Below are 22876 nucleotides of genomic sequence, written 5' to 3'. Positions count from 1 at the left end.
TGCGCCTTATCTGTCGAAATACAGTCACTTAAAAACAGTGATGACAGTAAATGTAGTACTGCTTTTTTGTCAGCAGAGGGCAGTACAACACCGGATGTACCGTTAGTAAAGGGCGCCATTCGTAGAAGTAGACTGGTTGTATTTCTTTTTTGGGACTAGTGTGGTCCGATGCTATTGACTTTATGCCTGGACGCCTACATTTCAGCTTCCCTCCAGTGAACGGCATAGGATCTACAATGTTCTATTAGAGGCGAGGATAAAAGTAGTATTTTATTACGCTGCAACTTTTGACAACACGGCCAAGGTAAAATAACATTGTCATCACTTAGCCGGCTATTGCTATAGTTAGCACGTTAGCATTAGCAGGCTCACGTTCCATCAAAATAATGTACGTGACTTTCAAAATATTACAACCTAGCGTCCTATCCCACTTATTCAAAGAAATATTAACGCTTGTGTTCGTTTTGAAACTGTCGTAACGCTCCAGGGATAGTTTTACTTCTCGCTAAGGGCTGCTTATGCTAGAATAGTTCTTTTATGCTCAATATTGGCGAACATTAAAGCAGCTAATTCTCCTCGTCAATCAAAAGACTCAAAGAAAACGTCGTTGCCTTCTATCTTTTTTTTTTAGTTTTATATCAGAAGCAGAACAGCCATGTATAGACAGACTCACAATTGCCAAACCAAGTCTAATTCAAAAACTGTAATTTTCCTTATTTTTCTCAATAAATACTTCCAAATTATACTAGCACTAACAGGCTAAATCTTATTGTTGGGTTTAATGTTTTTCAACAGGTGCCACATTGAAAGTAAATACTTCCATCTATTACCCCCAGTCTGATGATGGAGCAACTTCAGAACCACCGAGAAAGCAGCTTCCATGATGATTTGACCACTGGAGGGATTTGCTTCAGTTGTGAACAAATCTTTTCTACTCAGCAATTTTTGGAGGAACACGTGTGCCCTTTTACGAGTCACATCTGCACTTGTGGAACTGAGTTTGCCGCGTACGAAGACATGCTCTCTCACAACGTCACGCACGAACCGGGACAACAGGTGCTGCATCACGAAACGATAAAAAAGCGCCGATTTGAAAAGCACATAGAAGAAGAGGAGCAGCTGAAACGCTTCAAGTCGGGTGAAGTTGTCTGGAAGGCGGAAGGTGCTTCTATGTGGGCAAAACAGTCTCCCTCGGCATCAGCTTATAAGACTTCTATTTCGAAACAGACGTCCACGGCCTCATCTAACGCTGGCCAAGGTGGCTTAAACATGAAGAGTACGTTTTCTAGTGTGGGCGCGCCAACAGTAGATCTTTGGACAATTTACCAGCCCGTGGTGTTGGTGAAAACGATCCGTAAGTGGAACCAGTGGAAGCCGTACACTTGCGGTAAATGCGGGGAAAGTTTTATCACCAAGCGCACGTTGTTTTCACACACTAATACTCACATTGCTGACAAAATCTCTGGCTGCATCGGATGTGGGCTGCTGCTTTCCAGCCGAAAGTTCGTGCCTCGCTTCCACACGTGTAACTTCCCCAGCACCACAGCCAAACTCAAACTCATCACAGCCAGACCACTCAATTTCAAGCGTCCCATCACAGAAATAGACCTGACTCAAAGCCCGCTTAAGTCTTCCAATGCGGACAACCAAAAGAGCCGGATGCTTCAAGTCACCTCGGCCTTGCAGTTGAAAAATCTAAACGTGCGAACGTACGGCAAAGTTGCTCCGGGAGTTCGCGCCATGCCTACCCAGCCGTTCAAACATGACAATTCCGCACTGAGCGCCCCGCAGAAAAGCAGCTGGAAGCATTCGCGCTCACCCGTGACCAAGAGCACAAACCTGATCCAACCCGTGGAGACGTCCGCCAGGGGAGCCGACTTCACGTGTCGAGTGTGCCACGTCGTCTTTGAGAGCACGCAGATGTTACAGAGGCACAAATGTCCCAAAGCCGACGAATTTTTGGCCAGACACGGCCGCATCGGGAAGATGATCAATCCCAGACAGGATGTGGTGGTACCCAAGCCCCCTGTGACTCGGGTGAACGGTGAGAGAAGTCACAAGTTCTCAGCGGACGCCAAGAAACAAGTCCCTACCGACAAAGAGCAAAGCGCGGAAAATGTGGTTACAGCTGACGATATGGAAGATGATTGTTACATTGTGGAAACCGGACAAGAAAAAACATCGGAAATGATCTACCAGGTCACTTCGTCTGTCCCCATCAAAACTTGACCAGTTTGCACATCGTCTGTTTATGTTCATTCCAAAGGAGTCACGTTTCCTGACGTCTTCCGTACTTTGAAAATTCATGTATGTGCGGTTACCTGTTTAGATTTGATAGAATTAAATATGAATTTGAATCTGGCTGCATCCTTTGTGTCGGGACAGAACATCTGAATGCTCCAAGTTTTTCTATTTGGACATTAGATTATGAACTCAACCAATAATGTAAAGATGAGATGTGAGGTGTATTATACATTTCTTTTTCTAAATAGTTTAGTGTGACCTAGATGTGTTGGGCTTTGTTTCACTCCCGTGACCATATTCCTTTGGTTCATTTTAAGTGAACGTTGTGTGTTATTAAAATGTATTTTTAAATTCTGATGTTTAATTTTTTAATGTAGTTACTGCACTGTTCACCAAATTATCTAACGAGTGATTAATGCATTGTCGAGTGCATTGTAATAACTTTTTCATCACCCTTCGACTTCCACTTGATTTCCAAAATTCCAACAGTACGTGAAGTGCACACTTCATACGCAAGATGTGATATTGTAATGCCCTCGACGTGCTGGTGCAAATTCGTCGCTTTTTATTGAACCGCAAATAATTAACACATTTATACACGACGGTGGTCACAACTCACGCCCATACACTCCACTCACACACTTTTGCAGACACCCCCTTACTAATCTTTCGTGCACTCATTGTCAACGTCATTTCCTGCTCAACCGGGGGCCCCGCCCTCTCACTTCCCATAATAAACAATAACAAACATTCTAATTTCCTTTGACGTAGCTTTGTGCCACCGAACCGACCTGGCAACTCAAAGGTGCTAAAAGATGCTTAGGTCGGGATTAGTTTAAGTAGTCCAGTAGACTAGTGAATGTAGTTGTAGGTTTGTAAAACAGCCTTAACGCTGCTTTTTGCTTCATGCTAAGTCGCTAGCAAGCCGCCACTGACGGCTACCAAAGGACCAGTGTTGACACCCACTCAGGCAAGCACTTTGACTATTTTTTCAAATAAAAAAATACTCACTAAACAATAGCAGCAACTAATTATGTCTAATGAAGCCATGTCAATTTTTCTTTACCGTTCGTGATTGTTGTTGGCATCCTGCCCACCATATGCATGCAAACGCCTTTGTTGTTTAATTCTGGTTTTGAGATGAATAGCAAAAAAGAAAGCCTTAGGAACAAGGCTGCTGTCCTGACATGTTACTCAAAACATTCGGGATGGTGCTGTAAAATCGACTCAGTGAGACGATAGACCTTCTAATCTCTGTTAATTCTACAGACTCGTGACAGGAGTAACATTTCCTTCAGCAGGAGTGACCAGTATAGGCCGGTGTTGATACAATATCAGTGGTCATTTATAAAAACAACTGAGAAGGGGTTAACCAAAAATGGCATCAAAAAGAAAATCATATCCTGCAGGTTACAAGTTGCTTGTAGTAAAATATGCAGCCGAAAACGGTAATCGAGCAGCAGAAAGAATGTTTGGAGTTAATGAGAAACTTGTAAGGGACTGGCGAAAAGCGGAGGTTACTCTTACTGAAATGAAGATAACAAAAAAAGCCAATCGTGGGCTGAAAGCTAGGTGGCCACAGATAGAGGAACGACTTCGCACATGGGTTCTTGAACAATGTGCTGCCGGGAGACGCTTGTCAACAGTGCAGTTGCATCTCCATGCCCAGGTATTTGCCAAGAAGAGAAAAATAACTTTGTAGGAGGACCTTCTTGGTGTTATCGCTTCATGCAACGCAATCGCTTCTCTATCCACCCCCAGGTAATTGCCAAGGAGATGAATATAAATGACTTTGTTGGAGGACCTTCTTGGTGTTATCGCTTCATGCAACGCAATCAAGTCTCTATCAGAGAAAGGAAAAAGATGTCCCAAAAATTGCCAGCAGACTTCGATGTCGACCGTTTCCGTGAGTTCATTGAGAGTCATGTAAGTGAGCACAACGTGACACCGGATCATATTATTAACATGTACGAGGTCCCCCTCACGTTTGACATTCCCAATGCCACCTTACCGTATTTTCCGGACTATAAATCGCTCCGGAGTACGTTGCACCAGCCATAAAATGCATAATAAAGAAGGAAAATACATATATGTTATATTTTCGTTTGCATTTACATGCTTTCATTCATAGCCAAGGTCTGATGAAATGCACATATGCTGATGATGTAACTGTGTTTTTGTCTTCTACAGCTGCCTGGAAATACAGACTGTATTGAGGAGAGCCACGATTTTGAAATGGGGGGAAAAAATGACACATCCATGTAAACTTTTATCTGCATCTCCCTCATCAGTGACTCTGAAATTCCAAGAAACTCTTAAATCTGAAAGACCTGTTGAGAGCAAAAGGCAACCTATTACTGCCTCGCAATTAGGGATGCAAAGGCTGAAATGGCACCTGCAAGTGTGTGTCACTTGAAAACAGGCCATCATGCAGGCGGAGCGACGAATGAAAAGAGGGCATCCGAGAAAAATAGAACGCTCAAAGCTGAAGGACAAAATGTTTGCTACTACTTCTGCAGAACTTGTGCCGGATCAACATGATTAAATTAAATATGTGATGTGAGGTGTGTTATGAATCTCTTGTTCGTTTTCTAAATACAGTTTAGTGTGATCTAAATGTGTTGGGCTTTAAATTCCACTTCCGTTCCTTTGGTTCATTTTAAGGGAACTTTGTGTAATATTAAAGTGTATTTTGAAATTCTAATGTTGTTTTTTATTTTTTTTATGTAGGTACTGCACTGTTCATTAGTTTTGTTTCCAACTCATCCACAGTACCTGACTTGAAGAGTTTTGAAGAACATTTACAGATTTTGAAAGTTTAGCTTTTGTTTGGTACTGTATGAGTTTTACTGATAGCACGTAAAAGGATTTTTGTTAGTTTCGCCATCTTGAGGTTGATGTATTAAGACACTCTTTCTGACGAGGAAGACGGCCGTTCTACTCGTACACCAAATTATCTAACGATTAGTGCATTGTTTACTAAATCATCTCATGGTTGTGCGTCATTTGTCCAGGCGATGGCGTCGTTTGGTAACAACGCTAAACAGGTTTTGATGCTGAGATGACGCTGCGTTTATGTTAAACACGTAAAAGAGAACCAGATCTGCAGGATTTCTCAAACTCCCAGTTTGAATCACCAAGCATAACAATACGCCTTTAAACAGCCAACTCAGACTAGCCATTGTATCTCCCGGTCGAAGTTTGGGATATACCAGAAGTTTAAATACAAATTACTGCATTTGATTGCCATTTAAATGTCGTCAAGTGGTCTTCGCAGGTCAGCCAAAATTAGAAAATCCAATCCTTCTATTATACTAGAAGAAAGCTGCTGTTATATTTGAATAAATTGAAAGTAACATTTCGGGCTTATGTCGAGTGCATTGTAATAAGTCTTTTCCATCACGCTTCGACTTCCACTTCAGCTGATTTTCAAAATTCCAACAGTACTTGAAGTGCACACTTCGTACGCAAAATGTGATTGATATTCTCTTATGTAGCTTTGTGCCACCAAACCGAGTCATGTCACGGCAACTCAAATGTGCTAAAAGATGCACAAGTCGGGGCTGGTTTAAGTAGTCCAGTAGACTAATGAATGTAGTTGTACATTTGTAAAACAGTTACCGGTAGCCACAACGCTGCTTTTTGCTTCGTGCTAACCATCGCTAGCAAGCCGCCACTGCAGGACCAGTGTTGACTCACCCACTCAGGCAAGCACTTTGACTATTTTTCCAAATGAATACCCTAATCTAATAGTAGGAGCAACTAATTAAGTCTAATAAAGCCATGACAATTTTTCTTCATCGTCCGTGATTGTTGTTGGCAATGAGCTAGCGACCTGGCCCACCATATGCAAATGCCTTTGCTGTTTAATTCAGGTTTTGAGATGGATAGCAAAAAAAGAAAGCCTTAGGGACGTGACTGTTGTCACTCTCCTACATTTGTTATCATTTAATTAGTTCAGTTAACATTTCTCACATTTGCTGAACTTTGAAAATTTAGTACAGCATATGAAGATGACAAGACTCCACTGAAATTTTTACTTAATAAAAATGTACTCTGTTTATCAACACAATATTACATTTGAAGTGCGTTTGTGGCTTTTGGTGCTTTTTATTAATTCCTCTGAGGTTAGGAGGAGAGATTATTTTTACCAGGGCAGATACCATTATTAAAGCCCAAACACATAATTAAACTAACACCTTCTAATCTCTGTTGATTCTACAGACTCGTGACATGGGGAGTAAAATTTCCTTCAGCAGAAGGAGTGACCAGTATACAGTCTCGGAGTTAACCGCTGTGACATCACATCCTCGTCGTTCCTTTCCACCACCGACAGACTGCAAAGAGGTAGCTGCTATAGTAGTTGGAAAGACAAATACACAACCGTCCACATTTCTATTCATCCATCGTTCTATTTTGTATTATACCTACCCTATTCAGGATTAAGGCCATCTTTTCCACTTTCTACATCCTGGACTGGTTGCCAATCAATTTCAGGGCAACCAAGATTAGCTCAATGAATTAATCCCACACAGTTAAGAGTATATGAAAGTCAGCTCTGGGTACCCCCAAACTACTAATAGCCCTTAAATTCCAAATTACTGTTCATGATGATTTTGGTATTTTCCCGACTATAAATCGCTGTAGTTCGGCCAAGGGTGCGACTTATACTCTGCAGCGATTTACGTGTGAAATCATTAACACATTATCATCTCATTTCACATTATTTTTACATCAAACCGCAAAAGGGTGCCTCGTCCTGTGTTGATAATTTCAACGTTGGCGGTAACAACTGAGAAGGGCTTAACAAAGAATGGCACAGAAAAGAAAATCATATCCTGCAAGTTACAAGCTGCATGTAGTAAAATATGCGGCCGAAAACAGCAATCGAGCAGCAGGAAGAATGTTTGGAGTTAACGAGAAACTCGTAAGGAACTGGCGAAAAGCGGAGGTTACTCTTAGTGAAATGAAGAAAACAAAAAAAGCCAATCGCGGACTGAAAGCTAGGTGGCCACAGTTAGAGGAACGACTTCGTGCATGGGTGCTTGAACAATGTGCTGCCGGGAGACGCTTGTCAACAGTGGAGTTGCATCTCCACGCCAAGGTATTTGCCAAGAAGACAAATATAAATGACTTTGTAGGAGGACCTTTTGGTGTTATCGCTTCATGCAACGCAATCGCCTCTCTATCCACGCCCAGGTATTTGCCAAGGAGATGAATATAAATGACTTTATAGGAGGATCTTCTTGGTGCTATCGATTCATGCAATGCAATCAAGTCTCTATCAGAGAAAGGAAAATGATGTCTCAAAAATCACCAGCAGACTTCGAAGTCAAGGACAAAAGTTTCGATGAGTTCATTGAGAATCATGTAAGTGAGCACAACGTGACACCGGATCATATTAAGCAACGTAGAAGAAGAAGCACCGCATTGTCTATCTCTGGAGTTGTTTAAACCCCGAGGATGGTTAGGGGACGGTTCCTCACGACCAGAAAGAGAGTTACACCCTAAATTTCCCGCAACAAAACAACAAAAGCCACTACCAAACCGATTGGGGGGGGGAAACCTCGGAGCAGCATGGCTGGTATATTTCACACATAAGTCGCTCCAGAGTATAAGTCGCACCCCCCGGCCAAACTGAAAAAAACTGACTTATAGTCCGGAAAATACGGTATATATGTCTTTTACATTTTATGGCTGGTGAGACTTGTACTCTGGAGCGACTTATAGTCCGGAAAATACAATACACTTATGTTTTCATTTGAATTAGTCTGTTTCCATCAATTATTACCACTGATCCAATTTGTAATTTTGGTAAACGTTTGAATTGATGAAGTAAAAATAATTTGTATATTTATAAAATTTTAAACATTAACATTCTCATAAAAGGGAGGGTACCTGCAAAGCGCAAACCTTTGTTCAGTATTGAACCAGGATCCGCTTTCAAAAACTGAAATAATTAGTATCTTTACATGTAGTCGTGCGTGCAACTCCATCCATCCATCCATCCATCCATCCATCCATCCATCCATCCATCCATCCATCCATCCATCCATCCATCCATCCATCCATCTTCTGTACCACTTGTCTCATTTTTTAAAATATTATTTACTCATCACAAAATGTACATACCCCAAAAAATGTCAGTCTAATAAGTAGATTGCATTTTTACCTGTGCAGCAACAAACGTTATGCTTTTTCAGAATATTTACATTTGTAACGCAACACATATTTACATGCTTTCATCCATAGCCAAGGTCTGATGAAATACACATATGCTGATGATGTAACTGTTTTTGTCTTCTACAGGTGGCTGAAAATACAGAATGTATTGAGGAGAGCCACGATTTTGAATGGGGGGAGAAAATGACAAATCCATGTAGTCCTTTATCTGCATCTCCCTCATCAGAGACTCTGAAATTCCAAGAGACTCTGAAATCTGAAGGGCCCGTTGAGAGCAACAGCCAACCTATTGGTGCCTCACAATTAGGGATAGAGGCAAAGGCTGAAATGGCACCTGCAAGTGTGTGTCACTTGAAAACAGGCCATCATGGACTACAAGTGGTGCGACAAAGGAAAAGAGGACGTCCGAGAAAAATAAAACACTCGAAGCTGGAGGATAAAATGTGTACTACTACTTCTGTCGAACTTGTGGCGGATCAACACGAAGAGATTGGCACCGCGACACAAGTGCCAACTTTCTCTGAAAGCTCCAATGCTGAGATTGTGCCCAAGCGTGTCAAAGGTCTCTTGAATGTATTACCTCACAATGAGACCACTGCAACTTGTGCAGTCCCAGATCACAAACCAGAGGTTGGCGTCCCTTTGGTGCCAAGAAAAAGAGGAAGACCAACAAAAAAGAAAATGGCCGAAAATTTGGTTGATAATCTTGCCAGTCCGACACAAAAACTGAGAAGTCACGAAAGACGTATTTCAGCACCGGTTGTCCCAAAAGAAATGGAGGTTTCTCCGACTCCTAAAAGTATCACAAAACGTCAAGCCATTGAAAACTTGCAAACCGATCACCGAACCCCTGCTAAAGCTTTCAAAACTGATGTTTCTGCGTCCATGGTAAGCGGTGACACGGACTCTTGGGATATAGCGGAGATGGACGACATGCTGGGTTCAGATGAAAAGGACCTGCAAAGTCTTCCGGATAAAAACTCAGGACGACTGTCATTGAGGCCTGCAGAATGTCTTGCTGTGGAAAGCGATGGTCAGTATCTAGAGATGAACCTTTGCGGGAACAAAGATGACATGTCCCCTGGTTCTGTTGTGCGAGAAGCAATTGAGCAAAGGGACCACCAGCAGCCTGTAGAACTACAGCAACCAAAAGCAGGTGAAGGTGCCACGCCTCAGATCAAGCAAGAAGCTCAAGAAACTTTTTGCACCCCCCAAATTCAAGTAGTTGATGTTAAAAGTCTGAAGGAGTCTCAGAGGGATTGCGACAATTCAGACAATTATTTCTCTCCACAGACGACAAAGCCAATTGACAATATGGCAACGTCTTCTGAAGACCCCCCAAAAGTTCTTGAGATCCCCTCTACTATCAAAGTTGAAAACATAGATGCAGCTTCGGATCACATCGATCCCTTAAATAATTGTGCCAAATTGCCCATCAGTTCGGAAAGTCAATACCTCCAACATACCACTTTAAGACGGAGAAAAGGTCGCAAGAGAAGAACAAGAGTAACAGTTTTGTTACGTCACGAGGGCAAAAGTGAAACTCAGCACCAAACAGACTGCAAGAATACAAACGCTGAGGTTGATCAAAACGTCATCTACACCCAAAAAGGTTCTAAAACCTTGTTGACGTGCGCTATCTGCAGCCGCACATATAAATTTATGTCTCAGTACATCATACATCAACGCGTTCACACTGGAGAGCGACCTTTCGAATGTCCCGAATGCAAAAGAGGTTTCAGCAAGAAATCCAATTTAAATCTCCATCTTAAGACGCACATCAAGGATACCTTAATAAAAGAAACCCCACATGGCAAGAATTTCTCAGATGACCAATATTTTAGCCACACGACGACGCACACTACAGGGAGAGAACAAGACATTTTGGTCTCGGAAAAGAACGAAAGCAAATTGTGCCAGTATTGCGGCAAGTCATACAAATTCCAGTCTGCCCTCGTAAGACACGAACGTGTCCACACAAGAGAGAAGCCTTACAAATGCGATATTTGCGGAAAAGCCTTCGGCCAGTCTTATTTTCTACGCGTGCATGAGCTGACCCATTGGCCGGTGAAGCGTTACAACTGTACAGCCTGTAAAAAGTCCTTCAGTCACTATAGCAATGCAAAGAACCACACATGCAGACCTCCAGGAGGTCAGCCCAGCAACCTGACAGCAAAACCTTCACTGACGTACACCTGCCATATTTGCAAGAATATTTTAGACAGCCTGCAGAAGTTGAACAAGCACATGCGAGGTCATATCGGTACGAAGCTATATCGCTGTATGTATTGCGACAAACTCTTTGCTCTGCGGTCGGAGTTCGACGCCCATTGTGGCGTGTGCCTAAGAGAAAAAAATGGCTCCTGTGTCACGGTCAAGGAGGAAGAGAGAATGTCCGTAGTGGAGTACACTGTGTCTGCACATAGGGTTTCATCGGAACAGAAATTCAACTGCCTTCCCGCAGACGGCCAATTTGAAAACCACAAAGGATCGTTAGGTCTCAACGGCGATACGGGAAAACCAACTCGCCCTCTTTCCTATTTCGTGTCCAAATTAAACCAACTGGATAACCGATCGGACCCTAGGAATTATTTATGCCCCAGTTGCGGTCGCCTCTTCAGGCACATAGGAAGACTCCGGGCCCACATGCTGACTCACGTTCCACATCAGAGCTACACCTGCTCCTTTTGCGGGAAGACTCTTCAAAACTGGACCAAACTGTGGCGTCATCAAAGAATCCACAGACAACGTCGAGGCCGCTTTATGTGTGTGTTATGCGGCAAAGGATTCCGCTTTGTCCATTCGTACAAAGAACATATGAGCGAGCACCCGAGCTTCCGCTGGATCCAGTCTAAACCTCGGACTGTGTCCCTGCCTTATAATTGTGATCAATGCACAAGTCGTTTTAAAACGCTGGATTTGTTGTTCAGTCACCAACGTTGCCATTTCTCAACACATGTCACACGCCAAGGACCCGCTTCGGATCAGTCCTCGCACGATCAGTCGACGAGCACGTTAAATCCGACCACGATAGCGTTTTCTTTTGAGTCAGAAAACAACACCCTCATGTCATCGGTCCCAAAAGGCACTGCCCAAAATCCAAAGGACTCCCCTAATTCATCTAAACAAAAGCAGACTACGACCTCCTCAAGTCCCAGAAACACAGGTATGCGTGAGAAACCCCAGAAGAGTCCCCGAAAAGATGAAAATGTGCTTAAAAAGCAAAAAGCACCTTTGAGACCTACAGAGAAAAATTCAGCCCCAAACAAAGAGTTTTTGCAAGACTTCATCTGTGCCGTGTGTGGCGATGAGTATAATTCCCTCTCGGACCTTTATAGTCATTATATGCAGCACGCGCGAGGCGAAGTGTGATTGCCGAAAATGTGATTCTCAGCCGTTCAAAGCGTTTCCAGTTCTCGTTATTCATTGTGAATTGTGTTTTTGTTATACTTTTAATAACATGCACCTTTGAATTTATGTTCAAGTGCCGAATACTGTATTTCTTTGTCACTTTATGCTGAAATATGTTATACTTTTATATCATGCATCTTTAGGTTTATTTTCAAGTTCTGAACAAGTTATTTTGTAAAAATCTTACAAATCATACTTATTATTTCGGTGTGATGTGAACAATTGACCTTGAAATTTTCTGTTGCACTTTAAAAAGTTGATCAATTGCTGACCATCTATCTTGACAGCTGTCTGACTACATTTTGACTGGATTAACCCCTGAATAACATTTACAAAAACTATTGTACATGAATAGTGCGACACTTTATCATCAATAAATGTTTGTTCCGGTTTTCCCATTGTGTCACCGTTTGACTTTTTTTGGTAGCGTTGTTGGGAATGCTTGGAACATACAGTAGAATTGTGACACAAGTGGGAGCTTTACCATTTATTTTCTTGAAACAGTTTGCTGTACTTTAACTGGTTCGTGGAACAAATGTTCGAGGAAGCAACGTTGTTAGTTGGAAGACATGGTGCTGCGAATCCAGGAGTTGTAGTTGCAGACTTTGGCGTAGACGCCAGGCTTGTTCCTCTCGGCACAACCGTAACCCCAGGACACGACACCCTGAAGCTGGCCGTTGCACACCACGGGGCCACCGGAGTCTCCCTGCACAGGTACAAAAGACAAATCACGATCACAATTGGTTGTCTTCTCTTGAAGAATGTGTTGTCTTTTTGCTCGTACCTGGCAGGAGTCTTTGCCTCCCTCCAGGAAGCCAGCGCAGAACATGTTGGAGGTGATCTGACCAGGGTAGGCGTTTCTGCAGCTGCTGTCGCTCAGGATGGGGGCATCCAGGCACCTCAGACGATCAGGGTAGTTGTCTGAAGACGAGGGAAGATCACACGTGAGTGTCGGCGCATGGAGAAGCGGTTCCACGAGAGGGTTTTGACTAACTTCCAGAGCCGCTCATGTTGCCCCATCCAGAGATCAGACAGCGGGTGCCTGAGCCAGCACAGCTGGAGGGCAGGGAGACGGTGCGGACGTAGCTGTTCAGGCTGGCGGGCTTGCTCAGCTTGATGAGCATGATGTCGTTGTCCAAGTTGCGGCTGCTGTATCTGGGATGTCTGATGACCCTGGCAGAGCTGATGAACTGCTCCGTGCCCTCGTTGACGGCAATGTTGTGCTCACCGAGACGCACCTGGACACGACTGCAGGGAAACGCAGGGTCATGTGGAGTTTCAAGTCATGCGAAATGATGATGTCAGCATAAGTTCACTTACGACTTGTAGCAGTGAGCAGCAGACACCACCCAGGTGCTGGAGATCAGGGAACCTCCGCAGAAGTGGTAGCCGGCGTTCAGAGAAACCTGGTAGGGTACAGAGTTCTTTCTGCACTCGTAGCCTCCGACAATCTTGTCGTCCTCATCATCGATGGGAGCGGCAACTGATTGAATTCCAGAAGGATCCAGTAATTACGGAAGTGACTGATCATGAAATAATATTCATATGTCAGATGGATACTTACAAGCCACTGCAAACAGAGCCAGAAGAATGAAAGCCTTCATGGTGATTCTCGTCTGAGCCTCAGTGTCTGCTCAGATCAGATGCAGGTCCTTTTAAAGCCCGATGCCTGGCCTCTATCTGACACGTGCGCCCATTTTTTTTTATTTTTTAACATATGTACTCTTATCTTCTCAAGTTGCGTGTGAACGCACACCTGGAAAGCAGCAGCTAAACTTTTGATAGCGTGAGCATACCTTTGCATTTTAATATATACTGTACCCGAACGTATGAGTAAAAAGTAACACTTTGTGTGCAGCAAAAATATTCGCCGACTCAAACAGCCATTTTGTGATAAGGTAGTGACACTGTGACTTAATTGGGCATTTTTAATATGGAATTTTCTCACGCTGTACGGATAGATGTATGCTTTGTTCAATAAAAAAATAAAATATATTTTATTTGGCTGTACAACAAGAGGCATTTTGCACACCCGATTTGAACTTTTGTTGGTGACAATTCTTTAATCGTCGGATAAATAATTAAATTCAAGACTAAATTGGATGTGCTGTGCCAACTAAGCTGTTTTGCAACATTTGAACAGAGATTTGCTTACAAGAAAAATACTTTTACATTTTTGGAACAATAATCGGAAAATAATTTGACATGTCCAACGGTAGTGTTTATGATTTGAAAAGCTTTTCACTTCACAATTTGTAATTAGATTGTATTCCTACTCAACTGTGTTAATGGTGCTGAAAACAAATTTAACAACTATAATCATACAATTTGCTCATTTCAAGAAGTATCTTTACATTTTATTCTGTTTTGTTTGATTCATTTAGATTTTGGTGTTCATGAATACCTTTTGTATTTGTATGTTTTTCGGTGGGTTTATATACTTTTCGACTGTCAACTATGTCATTTCTTTATCTCAGACCCGCTCAAGGACTTACCCATGAGCTGTGCCAAATGATTAACCATTATCCTACCTGGGAAGCACACCAGCATGTAAGTACAAGTATTTAAGAACACATAGGCCAGATAGTTTTGGACCTCTGCCCCTTCAAAAAAATCTATTTAGAAATTGGATTTTTTTATTTACTTTGGTTACTTTGGTATACATATTTATAAATATATATAAATATTTATATATAATATTGTGCATTAATTTGCATTCATTTATATGAATATAATAATAATGTGGAAGGGGGGGACTGCCAGGGGTTCAAGTGAATTCAAATAAATTAAAAGTTAAACAAATATGTTTTTTTTCTCCCTTGTCTTGTGAACCTTATAATTCAGATTGAACTGTGTCTTTATTAGGATGCTTCCTTAAAAAAATGACAATATCCCTCATTTATATATAGCAATTATTGGCATATTATTATATTGATTTTTTTTCCCCTTCATCTTACTACAAACAACCATTAGCGTCTCTAAAATACTAGGGTGAGAAATTTATTTTGAAGAGTATATTTAACTCCTATAGGTACTGCATCGGCACGTCCTAAATGTAATTAACGGCGCATTCCTTTATGACGTCATCAAAAAGCGACGGTCTCCGGTTTGTGTACCAACCGTCGATAATAGCTGCGCCAATTGGGTTTTGCCTCCCCCTTCTCTCCTCCACGCGTCGTTATCATGAGGTAGGAATAACACAAATCCCAAGATGTTATAATAAGAATAATATCCACTTTGCTATTTTTGACATATCCAACCAGCACCTTTGGCAGAACGTGTGCTAGCATGTTAGCTAAAGGCTAGCCCCCTTCCTGCTTCTGTCAACGTCTGCCCAGTGTGCAACCGTTGCGTGGAAATACGTCGGAAAACAACAACTTGGCCCATTATAAGCGTTATTTTGTATTTGTCAGTGGTGCGCATGTTTAGCGTGTCATGTCTGTTTGTTGTCTTTTAGCGTCGGAGGGGATGATGCAGCGCTGTCAAAACAGCTGGGCGGTCAGATGAACACAACACCAGCCCATTTAAGTCCATTTTTATTAGCACGGGGGTTTACAAACTAGCGTCTGGCACCTAGATATGTTTTAATTTGGTGGTCCAAGTATACATTAGATTGATCAGGCATACAGCTTTTTCATATATGCACGTTGGTTAATGTGCAGCGTTGATGCAACCTAATTTCAAGTAGTGTAACTTTGAAATAATGACGTTTATCCTAGCTGCGGCGATCCTTAAAGTTACCAGGAATGGTGAATTAACAACACTTTCCAAGATGGTCGCTGCATTATAGCAGTGGCTGGAATAAACGCAGGTCTGTGTTTTGTTGGCACAAAAGTTGCCAGCTGTGCATTTAGTACCTGGATCTTCCACCGCTATCATATCGATACTATAGAAATCATCAATACTTGTGAAAAATGCAGTATAACAGCATATAAGTGTAGCAAGTGCATCATCTGAAGCAGATCAGAATTCATACGTATCTAATAACAAAAGCATACATCATTTAAAGAAAATAAATCTTTTAAGATAAGTGGAAGAGAATGAATAGACATACTCACTATGGATGGTGATGATTATTTTTCTTCATGTGTGCTGATCACTACAGATGTGGTTTTGGTGAGTCAAACTTGACTTGTTTTGACCAACCAATCTACGTCACGGGAAAATTTTTATTCTAATTAATTGAACATGCAATCATGTTGTAAATATAGATAAATCAGATGAGTCAGTACTAGTTATCCTGAAGATCCTGGGCAGATTAAATTGACATGGCAACAAATAGTGAGTTTGAATCTGATTGGACAAAACAAAAAGAGAAACACTATGAAATTAGAATGGACTGATGGAAATAGATGGAACCAATATTAGAATTTCGGTTGTAAATGTTGGGCAGATATTCTCAGAGTACTTAGCCTGGCAGAGAAGGCCTTGCTGTCGCTGACCTTCCAGCACTATAGTGCAGTGAGTTTCCAATGTCTTAGACAGTATCTGCAGCGATCCGGTGTTAATGGGGCCACCCTCGTCAGCACCAGAATTGACCGCCCAGTCAGTTCTACGCTAAAACCGGCCCCTGACCCATGACGGAATACTGCGAGGACGGGGGGCTGCTGTATGAGCAATCTCCTCCCATGCACATCAAAGTGGAGTCTCCCGAGGGACTCTCCGCAGGGGGTGCTTCTGACAACGGCTTCCCCAGGGATGATGACGACTCGGAGGGCAGCTGTGACCAGAGCAGTGGACCGCGCGGGGGGTTGCCCTTCAACGTGGTAGTGGTGCACCCCAAACTCATGGCGCCGGGCATGTCCTCAGACGACCTCTTGTCCATTGAACAAAGTAAGCCACCACTGACTGCTCAACCTGTGCATTGTGGAGAGAAAATTAATATATCATTGAAATTAAACGCCACACTTGGTATATATTTGCTCCCCCGAAACTATTTTTCCTCACTTGTCATTCACATCGCTGTATAAATGACGAATCGAAGCATCCCTACTTGACTATTTTCCTTTTGTGTTTATGTTGTTGGTTGCGCTCCTTCCAGACAGAGCTATGTCAGCCGCACTGGCTGCCAATGGCGCAGGCAAAAGAAAAAGTCGCTTCAGTGGCGCCGAGCTGGAGGTATTGGTGTCTGAGGTGACGCGGTGTGAAGGAGAGCTGTTCGGCCCGGCGGGGAGGCTCCGACGGCGCGAGAGGGAACGCATTTGGGCCGGAATCCTCGAGCGGGTCAACGCCGTGTCCAGAGTTCCGCGCACGCTTCGGGAAGTCAAAAAGCGTTGGGACGACTTAAAGAGACGCAACGGCGGCCGGCTCGCGGACGCCCGCCACCGAAGCTGGTCTCTGCCTTCCAGCAGAGCGGTGATGCTCGGACAGTCTTCCCAGTCCAGTCCGAGGCTTCAACACGGCAAGCAAAAGCAGAGCTCGAGGCCAAAGCCCACTTTCACGTGCTTTCCTGAGTCAGACACAGGTAAAGTAGATGCAAATCTGGATTCACGTGAAAAGTTGTAACTATGCAGTGGGCCTTGCTTACAAAAGATATTTTACCTTCAGGTTTCGGAGGAGAGGGCTCTGAGAAAGATGCTTTGGACAAGGATGATGACAATCCAGAGCACGAGAGAGACGTTGGCGTTCCCGACTGTGACGATGAAGACAACAGCATGGAAGACAAACTGGGCCTCGGGTTAGGCCTGGGCATTGGAGCCCCTCCGACCTCAGAACGATGGCTGCCTCCCTCGCCGCTGTACAGCGCCCCTTTCCTCAACGGCAGCCCGGAGCCCAACAGTCCTCAGCCGTCGCTGGGAGCACAACAGGGTCCTCTGGAAGCCCCACCGCGCGGCTCCTGGCTCGAAGATGAGCTACGAGGGCTGGGAGAAGCGGCGATTCAGCTCGGAAACGGTGTGGACAAGAGCCTGCGGGAATTCGCCGACTGTTTCCGTCAGGACATGCGAACGCTCGTGGCGTCGCAAGAGGCGTTGGCGCTCAGTCTCCAGCAAAACAACGTCCTCCTGCAAAGGCTTTTGGGCGTGCTGGAGGCGCAGCAGCAGCAACAACAATGCGTGCAGCAAACGCAATACACACAGCAGCAGCAGCAACAACACGCGGAACAACATTTGCAGCAACATAGTGACGTCCCGCAGCACATAGTACAACAGCAACACAAACTACATCAGCTGCAGCTCACTCTGCATTCGGACAGCCCCTCGGCTGGATCCGTGGTTCCTTCGCCGTCGTCGCCCGACCTCCAAGCCGCTTTTCCCTCGCATCCACCGGCAGGCGTGAACGGCTGCGCGCAGAAACCGCGGCGAGGAAGAGCTTTCGATCACAGGCGCAGGAGACGACGCTGAGGACCGAAGCGACCGTCTGACGGTTAAAAGCACACACTTTGCATACTGTAACTTGATCAATAAGGATGTGACGGTGAATCTTCTTTTATCCCTCCTATTGCTGTAGTATTTGGAGTTTCGCTTCATAAAATACCCATTGCACTTAAACGTTGTCCTTAGACAGAACTATTAGACGTGAGCTTATAGGGTGGCCTTAAATGTAACTACATATTCGTATGCTATCAAACGACCTGACAAATTGAGTTGAGGAACAACTTGACCCCTTTAGACACGTTTATAGAGCTTGTGCTGAATAAACATTGTCTAACTTTTGGGGAGTAGGCTAGTATGGTAAGTAGGGCTGAACAGTTTTAAAATATGTCATTTCAATATTGCATCAAAAATCCTGCTGAACAACAAGTCAACAAGTCATCAATCAAATTATAACAGAAATGCATGTATGTGGCTTTTTCCCATCTTAATTGCAGCCTTCGCGATTTGAAAATTGCATTCTACTACAGACAGAGCTATGTGTCGATTTGAATCCGATTTATTGTTCAGCCCTAGTAGCCAACAATACTACTCCCAGAGAGTTGGGATATTTAGCTTTCAGGGGAAATTTCAGGATGAACCTACAATACACTATAACCTTTACAGGTTAACTTCATTTGCCCTTTTCCAAGCTTTTGAATGGACACGTTCCATTGTTCAGTCTTTCATTCTAGTATACACACCTTGCTGTTTCTAGTCTTACAGGGAAGTGGCCACTGAGTTTTCGAGTCTCGGTCCCATTCTGCAACAGAGCTGCAGAGAGACCGGAAGAGTCACAGAAAGGCACAATGCATTTGGCCAAGCCATTGTGCATCTGAAAGTTTACAAGTGTGATTATGTTCTCGTGTAAAAGTTATTGTGCATTTAAGTCCACACTGAAATTTCACCCTACAAGCCAATATGCCTAACTTTTTGTGGGTATTGTATGTTGTATTTCAACTGCTGTTGTAAGTACCAGCTAATGTATGCCTGTGTTTTAACAGTTCCATGGTGAATACTTTTCCAGCTTTGACAACACATTAAAAATGTGTTGGGTTCAATGCGTTCTGAGACAACAACAAAAAAATAACACCCGTTTTTTGCTTGTATGCATCACCATAGGCTTGAGTCAAATTATTAGGATGGTATAAAAACATACGTAAATATGTAGGGCAAAATATATTCCTGCATGCAGTACAATTTGTGTGTGGATTGTTGTCTAAAACCACATATTGCTTTCATATTTATAGTTTTGCACAAGCTATATTTTGTAGATATATAATGTATTAACACAAATAAAAGTAAGACTGGTTGATCACCTCGGATTCTAACAATTTATAAAAAGTAAAATAAGAACATTTTATATATTTTAAAGGAAAAAAGTCTTCAATAATTTCAATATCTTGGGATTTTTCTTATTGTGAATTAATTTTGTTTTCAAAGATGTTACTACAAAAACAATTAGCTCGCTTGTTTATGCTCCGCCGAGCTTTATTTTGAAATATCAGCGCGCAAAAAACGTCGTTTCCGGTTCGTGTTCGGCGTTTTGCTGCTTGACTCCAGAGTAATATGGCCATCCTATCCGTACCACTGTCTCCGAAACGGCATTACTTACTGCCGGACTAAGTATATCGACCCATTTTCCAGGTTGTAAGACAGTCGTGGTGACACTGGAAAACACATTAAATCGCCCCGGGAAAGCTTCCGTGGCGACGACGGAGCTTATAATATATCGGAGCCAAAAATGGCCGAGTCACCGGGAGACGAACGGCGTCGGACCTTTGACTTTTCCGATTCCGAATTACAGGACGACTCCGAAGAAAATGGTACGTGTTTTAATGGAATATTATTATTATTTTTGTCCATCTTATCAAAACTTTGCCCCGTGTCCAGTGGACGGGGTAGTATTTTCTGGTCATGTTTTATAGATTAATAATCCATTGTACAATTTGATTTCATTCCGTTCAACCAGAAAGGAGCTACAATTTTTTGTTTCTTAATTTCTCACATATTTGGCGTTGTTAAGCGCAACCTTGGCTGTTAAGAATTTTCAGGCATCTCATAAACATATCGTTAACTATTAATAATACATAATTTACGTTTAAAGCAAGTAAAGTGTCGATTAAATACTACTGGAATTTTAGCATAATAATTAGAATATCAGTGTTGCACATTGATGCTAATGTTGATTTCTGCCCAAGTGTACATGCTATGCTACGCTATGCTAAATAGTCAACAACAAACTTGGAATAACGAAGACACAAGTTGCACGGTTTCGTTAGTTTTAATAATGACTTACTCCATTATGATTCAAGTAAAATTAACTTTTCTCCCCTTCTACTGGTTAATAAGGTTTTGGTAATAAGACGTGGATGTTGAGAGAGACAACTTTGCCTTGTGTGTAAATTTATTTGTATTTAATTAACGTGTAACTTTGTTTGCCGTTAAAAAAAAAAAAACCTCACTCATTTTGATTTTCAGTTTTAGAGACTACTGAGAAAGTTCTGGAAGAAAAGCAGGTTCTCTCTGATGCAGAGGAAAATTATGACAACGCTGATCGACCAAGCTCTGCAAAAGAACTACCTGAGGATTCAGTGGAAGATACGTACTCGATAGAGTATGTGATAAATGATCACGATGTGACTGACAAAAAGCAAAATAATGGTATAACAACTAAGCCTGAAAAGTTCCGTATGGTCTGCAACGAGTGCGGAACGTCCTTCCCTCGTCGCGAGATGTTTTACCTTCACCGCCACTATCATACCCACAAGGATGAACTCGTTCCCCTCAAATGTTTGGACTGCGGCCTTTCCTTTAAGGACCGCCGAAGCCTCATGAAACACAGACATGTGCATGAAAATGAGTCCAAGTATAAGTCAGAAGCTCGTTTTCAGTGTGCGGCATGCGACAAGTTTTTTACGACGGCTCCAGAACTGAGACGCCACAAATGCGATGATACAGATGACAAGCCTTACCATTGTACACTGTGCCGCAAAGACTTTGTCGTAAAGTGTGCCATCGCCAAGCACATGCTGAGCCACTCAGAGGAGATCAGATGGACGTGCAAGAAGTGCAATCAAAGCTTTCCCGACTACAGGACACTGCGCCATCACAAGCATTGCCACCTTGTCCGCAAAACCTACGAATGTCCGGAGTGCGGTATGACTTTCACACACAGCTCCGCCATGGAAGCCCACCGGCACGAACACGCCGAACGACTACGTTCTTTTCTGTGTCCTGTTTGCGGTAAAAGCTTCACGTACAGGAGTCTCTTGCAAGAGCATCAGAATTTGCGCACCAGTGACGAGCTCTTCCGCTGTCCTGATTGTGGTAAGGGATCTGTCACAAGTTTAGGCTGTACTTAGAAGAAAAAAAAGACCAGAGTGATGAACCAAAACACTTTTTTGTCACTTTTGTCCACAGATAAGCAGCTCACCAGCCCACCGGTGAGTGCACATGCACTTTCGTGAGGTGGAGGACAAGTCACATGAGAAAAGTGGTCAGCCACACAATTGATTGAAAAGGTTTGGGACAAAGGAGACCTCTATCTGCAATGGTCGTGTACTTATTGTGATAAATTGAGAATGACACATTTGAAATCCGCAGACAAAATGCCAGCATGCCTCTAAAAAGAATCAAGCGGTCAGAATCTGTGCAGTAAAAATCAGTTTACATAGATTAGATCACGTCACATTGCAAAAAAACCAACTCTTTATATAAACCAGGCAACAGAAACATATAACTGTTCACACTACCACTGCGTGGGAATGTACCAGAGGTGTTAAAAATTCAAGTCCAAAGTACAAATCCTGGGTTTCTACTTTCTAGACCTGCATTTGACACCTCGGGAACTTATCCTCCACTACCTGTGCCAAAGTCAGGTACCTCTAAAGTCTAAACAATTAACCATGACTTAAAGTTGCTTAGTTACCAAAACACACTTGATGTTTATGTCTTCAGGTTTTGGAGGAGGAGGGGTCCAAGACAAGGATGATGACAATCCAGAGCACGAGAGAGAGATGTCGGGGTTCCTGACTGTGACGATGAAGACGGAAGACAAACTTGGCCTCGGATAGGGCCCGAGCATCGGCAAACGATGGCTGCCTCCTCCACCTTTTGCACAGCGGCCTTTTACTGAGCAGCAACCCGGAGCCCAGTCCTCATCTGTTGCTTGGAGCACAACAGGGTCATCGGAGGTTCAAGATTCAGTTCGAAAATCGTCTGGACAAGGGTCTCTGGGAATTGCTGACTGTTTTAGTCAGGGCATAATAATGCTTGTCATGTCGCAGGAAGCGCTGGCACTTAATTTCCAGGAAAAACAGAATCCTCCTAACAGAGGCTGTTTGGAGTTCTAGAGACACAGCAATTACATTACATGCAACAACTGCACCACAGTAGAACTCCCTTTCGATTCTGCTGTGCATACTGAAAATATGTGAAAACTTCATTTGAATTTTAAACTCTTAGATTGTCTAAAACAGAATTGCTATCAGCTTTTTATTTTTGCAAAACCTGCGTTTTAAAAATGTGGAATGTATTCAAGTGCAATTAAATTTAAGACTCATTGAGGTTAATTGATGACTAAATTGGTTTCTCAATCTGTTTGGGCCAGGAGATGTTTCATGGAGATTTTTTTTTTTCAAAGAACGCCATTATAATCCTGGATGCTGTCCTCAAATTTTGTTTTA

The 22876-nt window shown here is 42.9% G+C and overlaps 5 protein-coding genes across 8 annotated transcripts; 4 read left to right on the top strand and 1 right to left on the bottom strand.

The window, feature by feature from the left end:
- Positions 1-103: 103 nt before the first annotated feature.
- On the top strand, positions 104-4948 carry LOC133160778 (uncharacterized). Of its 2 annotated transcripts, none has more exons than XM_061288812.1 (4): positions 104-304; positions 837-3913; positions 4006-4170; positions 4435-4948. In XM_061288812.1, exon 2 carries the CDS (start codon positions 841-843, stop codon positions 2227-2229), a length of 1389 nt encoding a protein of 462 aa, XP_061144796.1. In that variant the 5' UTR covers positions 104-304; positions 837-840; the 3' UTR covers positions 2230-3913; positions 4006-4170; positions 4435-4948. The 2 variants fall into 2 exon arrangements, with proteins under 2 accessions (XP_061144796.1, XP_061144795.1); XM_061288811.1 differs by having other exon boundaries at positions 106-304; positions 796-3913.
- Positions 4949-5389: 441 nt separating this feature from the next.
- Positions 5390-12232, top strand: si:dkeyp-84f3.9 (zinc finger protein 615). Of its 2 annotated transcripts, XM_061288681.1 has the most exons (4): positions 6466-6591; positions 6685-7348; positions 7444-7614; positions 8554-12232. In XM_061288681.1, the coding sequence occupies exons 2-4, from the start codon at positions 7058-7060 to the stop codon at positions 11797-11799; spliced, it is 3708 nt and encodes a 1235-aa protein (XP_061144665.1). In that variant the 5' UTR covers positions 6466-6591; positions 6685-7057; the 3' UTR covers positions 11800-12232. The 2 variants fall into 2 exon arrangements, with proteins under 2 accessions (XP_061144666.1, XP_061144665.1); XM_061288682.1 differs by lacking the exons at positions 6685-7348; positions 7444-7614 and adding an exon at positions 5390-5951 and having other exon boundaries at positions 6469-6591.
- Positions 12233-12312: 80 nt separating this feature from the next.
- On the bottom strand, positions 12313-13502 carry LOC133160825 (trypsin-3). Its single transcript, XM_061288894.1, has 5 exons — positions 13403-13502; positions 13159-13321; positions 12833-13086; positions 12623-12759; positions 12313-12544 (listed from the first exon to the last, which is right to left on the bottom strand). Exons 1-5 carry the CDS (start codon positions 13440-13442, stop codon positions 12395-12397), a joined length of 744 nt encoding a protein of 247 aa, XP_061144878.1. The 5' UTR covers positions 13443-13502; the 3' UTR covers positions 12313-12394.
- A 1399-nt stretch (positions 13503-14901) lies between these two features.
- Positions 14902-19506, top strand: si:ch211-261d7.3 (myb-related transcription factor, partner of profilin). The gene is made up of 4 exons (XM_061288794.1): positions 14902-15026; positions 15296-16671; positions 16880-17302; positions 17386-19506. Exons 2-4 carry the CDS (start codon positions 16416-16418, stop codon positions 18177-18179), a joined length of 1473 nt encoding a protein of 490 aa, XP_061144778.1. The 5' UTR covers positions 14902-15026; positions 15296-16415; the 3' UTR covers positions 18180-19506.
- Positions 19507-19717: 211 nt separating this feature from the next.
- Positions 19718-22774, top strand: LOC133160812 (oocyte zinc finger protein XlCOF26-like). 2 transcript variants are annotated; one of them, XR_009715952.1, is made up of 5 exons: positions 19718-20014; positions 20670-21518; positions 21612-21712; positions 22017-22069; positions 22149-22774. XR_009715952.1 is itself a non-coding variant. In XM_061288873.1 (5 exons), the coding sequence occupies exons 1-4, from the start codon at positions 19933-19935 to the stop codon at positions 22026-22028; spliced, it is 966 nt and encodes a 321-aa protein (XP_061144857.1). In that variant the 5' UTR covers positions 19718-19932; the 3' UTR covers positions 22029-22069; positions 22149-22774. The 2 variants fall into 2 exon arrangements, 1 of the variants encoding a protein (XP_061144857.1); XM_061288873.1 differs by having other exon boundaries at positions 21612-21634.
- The last annotated feature ends 102 nt before the right edge of the window (positions 22775-22876 follow it).

Source organism: Syngnathus typhle, linkage group LG10 (assembly GCF_033458585.1).
Source record: "Syngnathus typhle isolate RoL2023-S1 ecotype Sweden linkage group LG10, RoL_Styp_1.0, whole genome shotgun sequence".
NCBI lineage: Eukaryota > Metazoa > Chordata > Actinopteri > Syngnathiformes > Syngnathidae > Syngnathus > Syngnathus typhle.
This window is presented reverse-complemented; position numbering and strand designations above follow the sequence as displayed.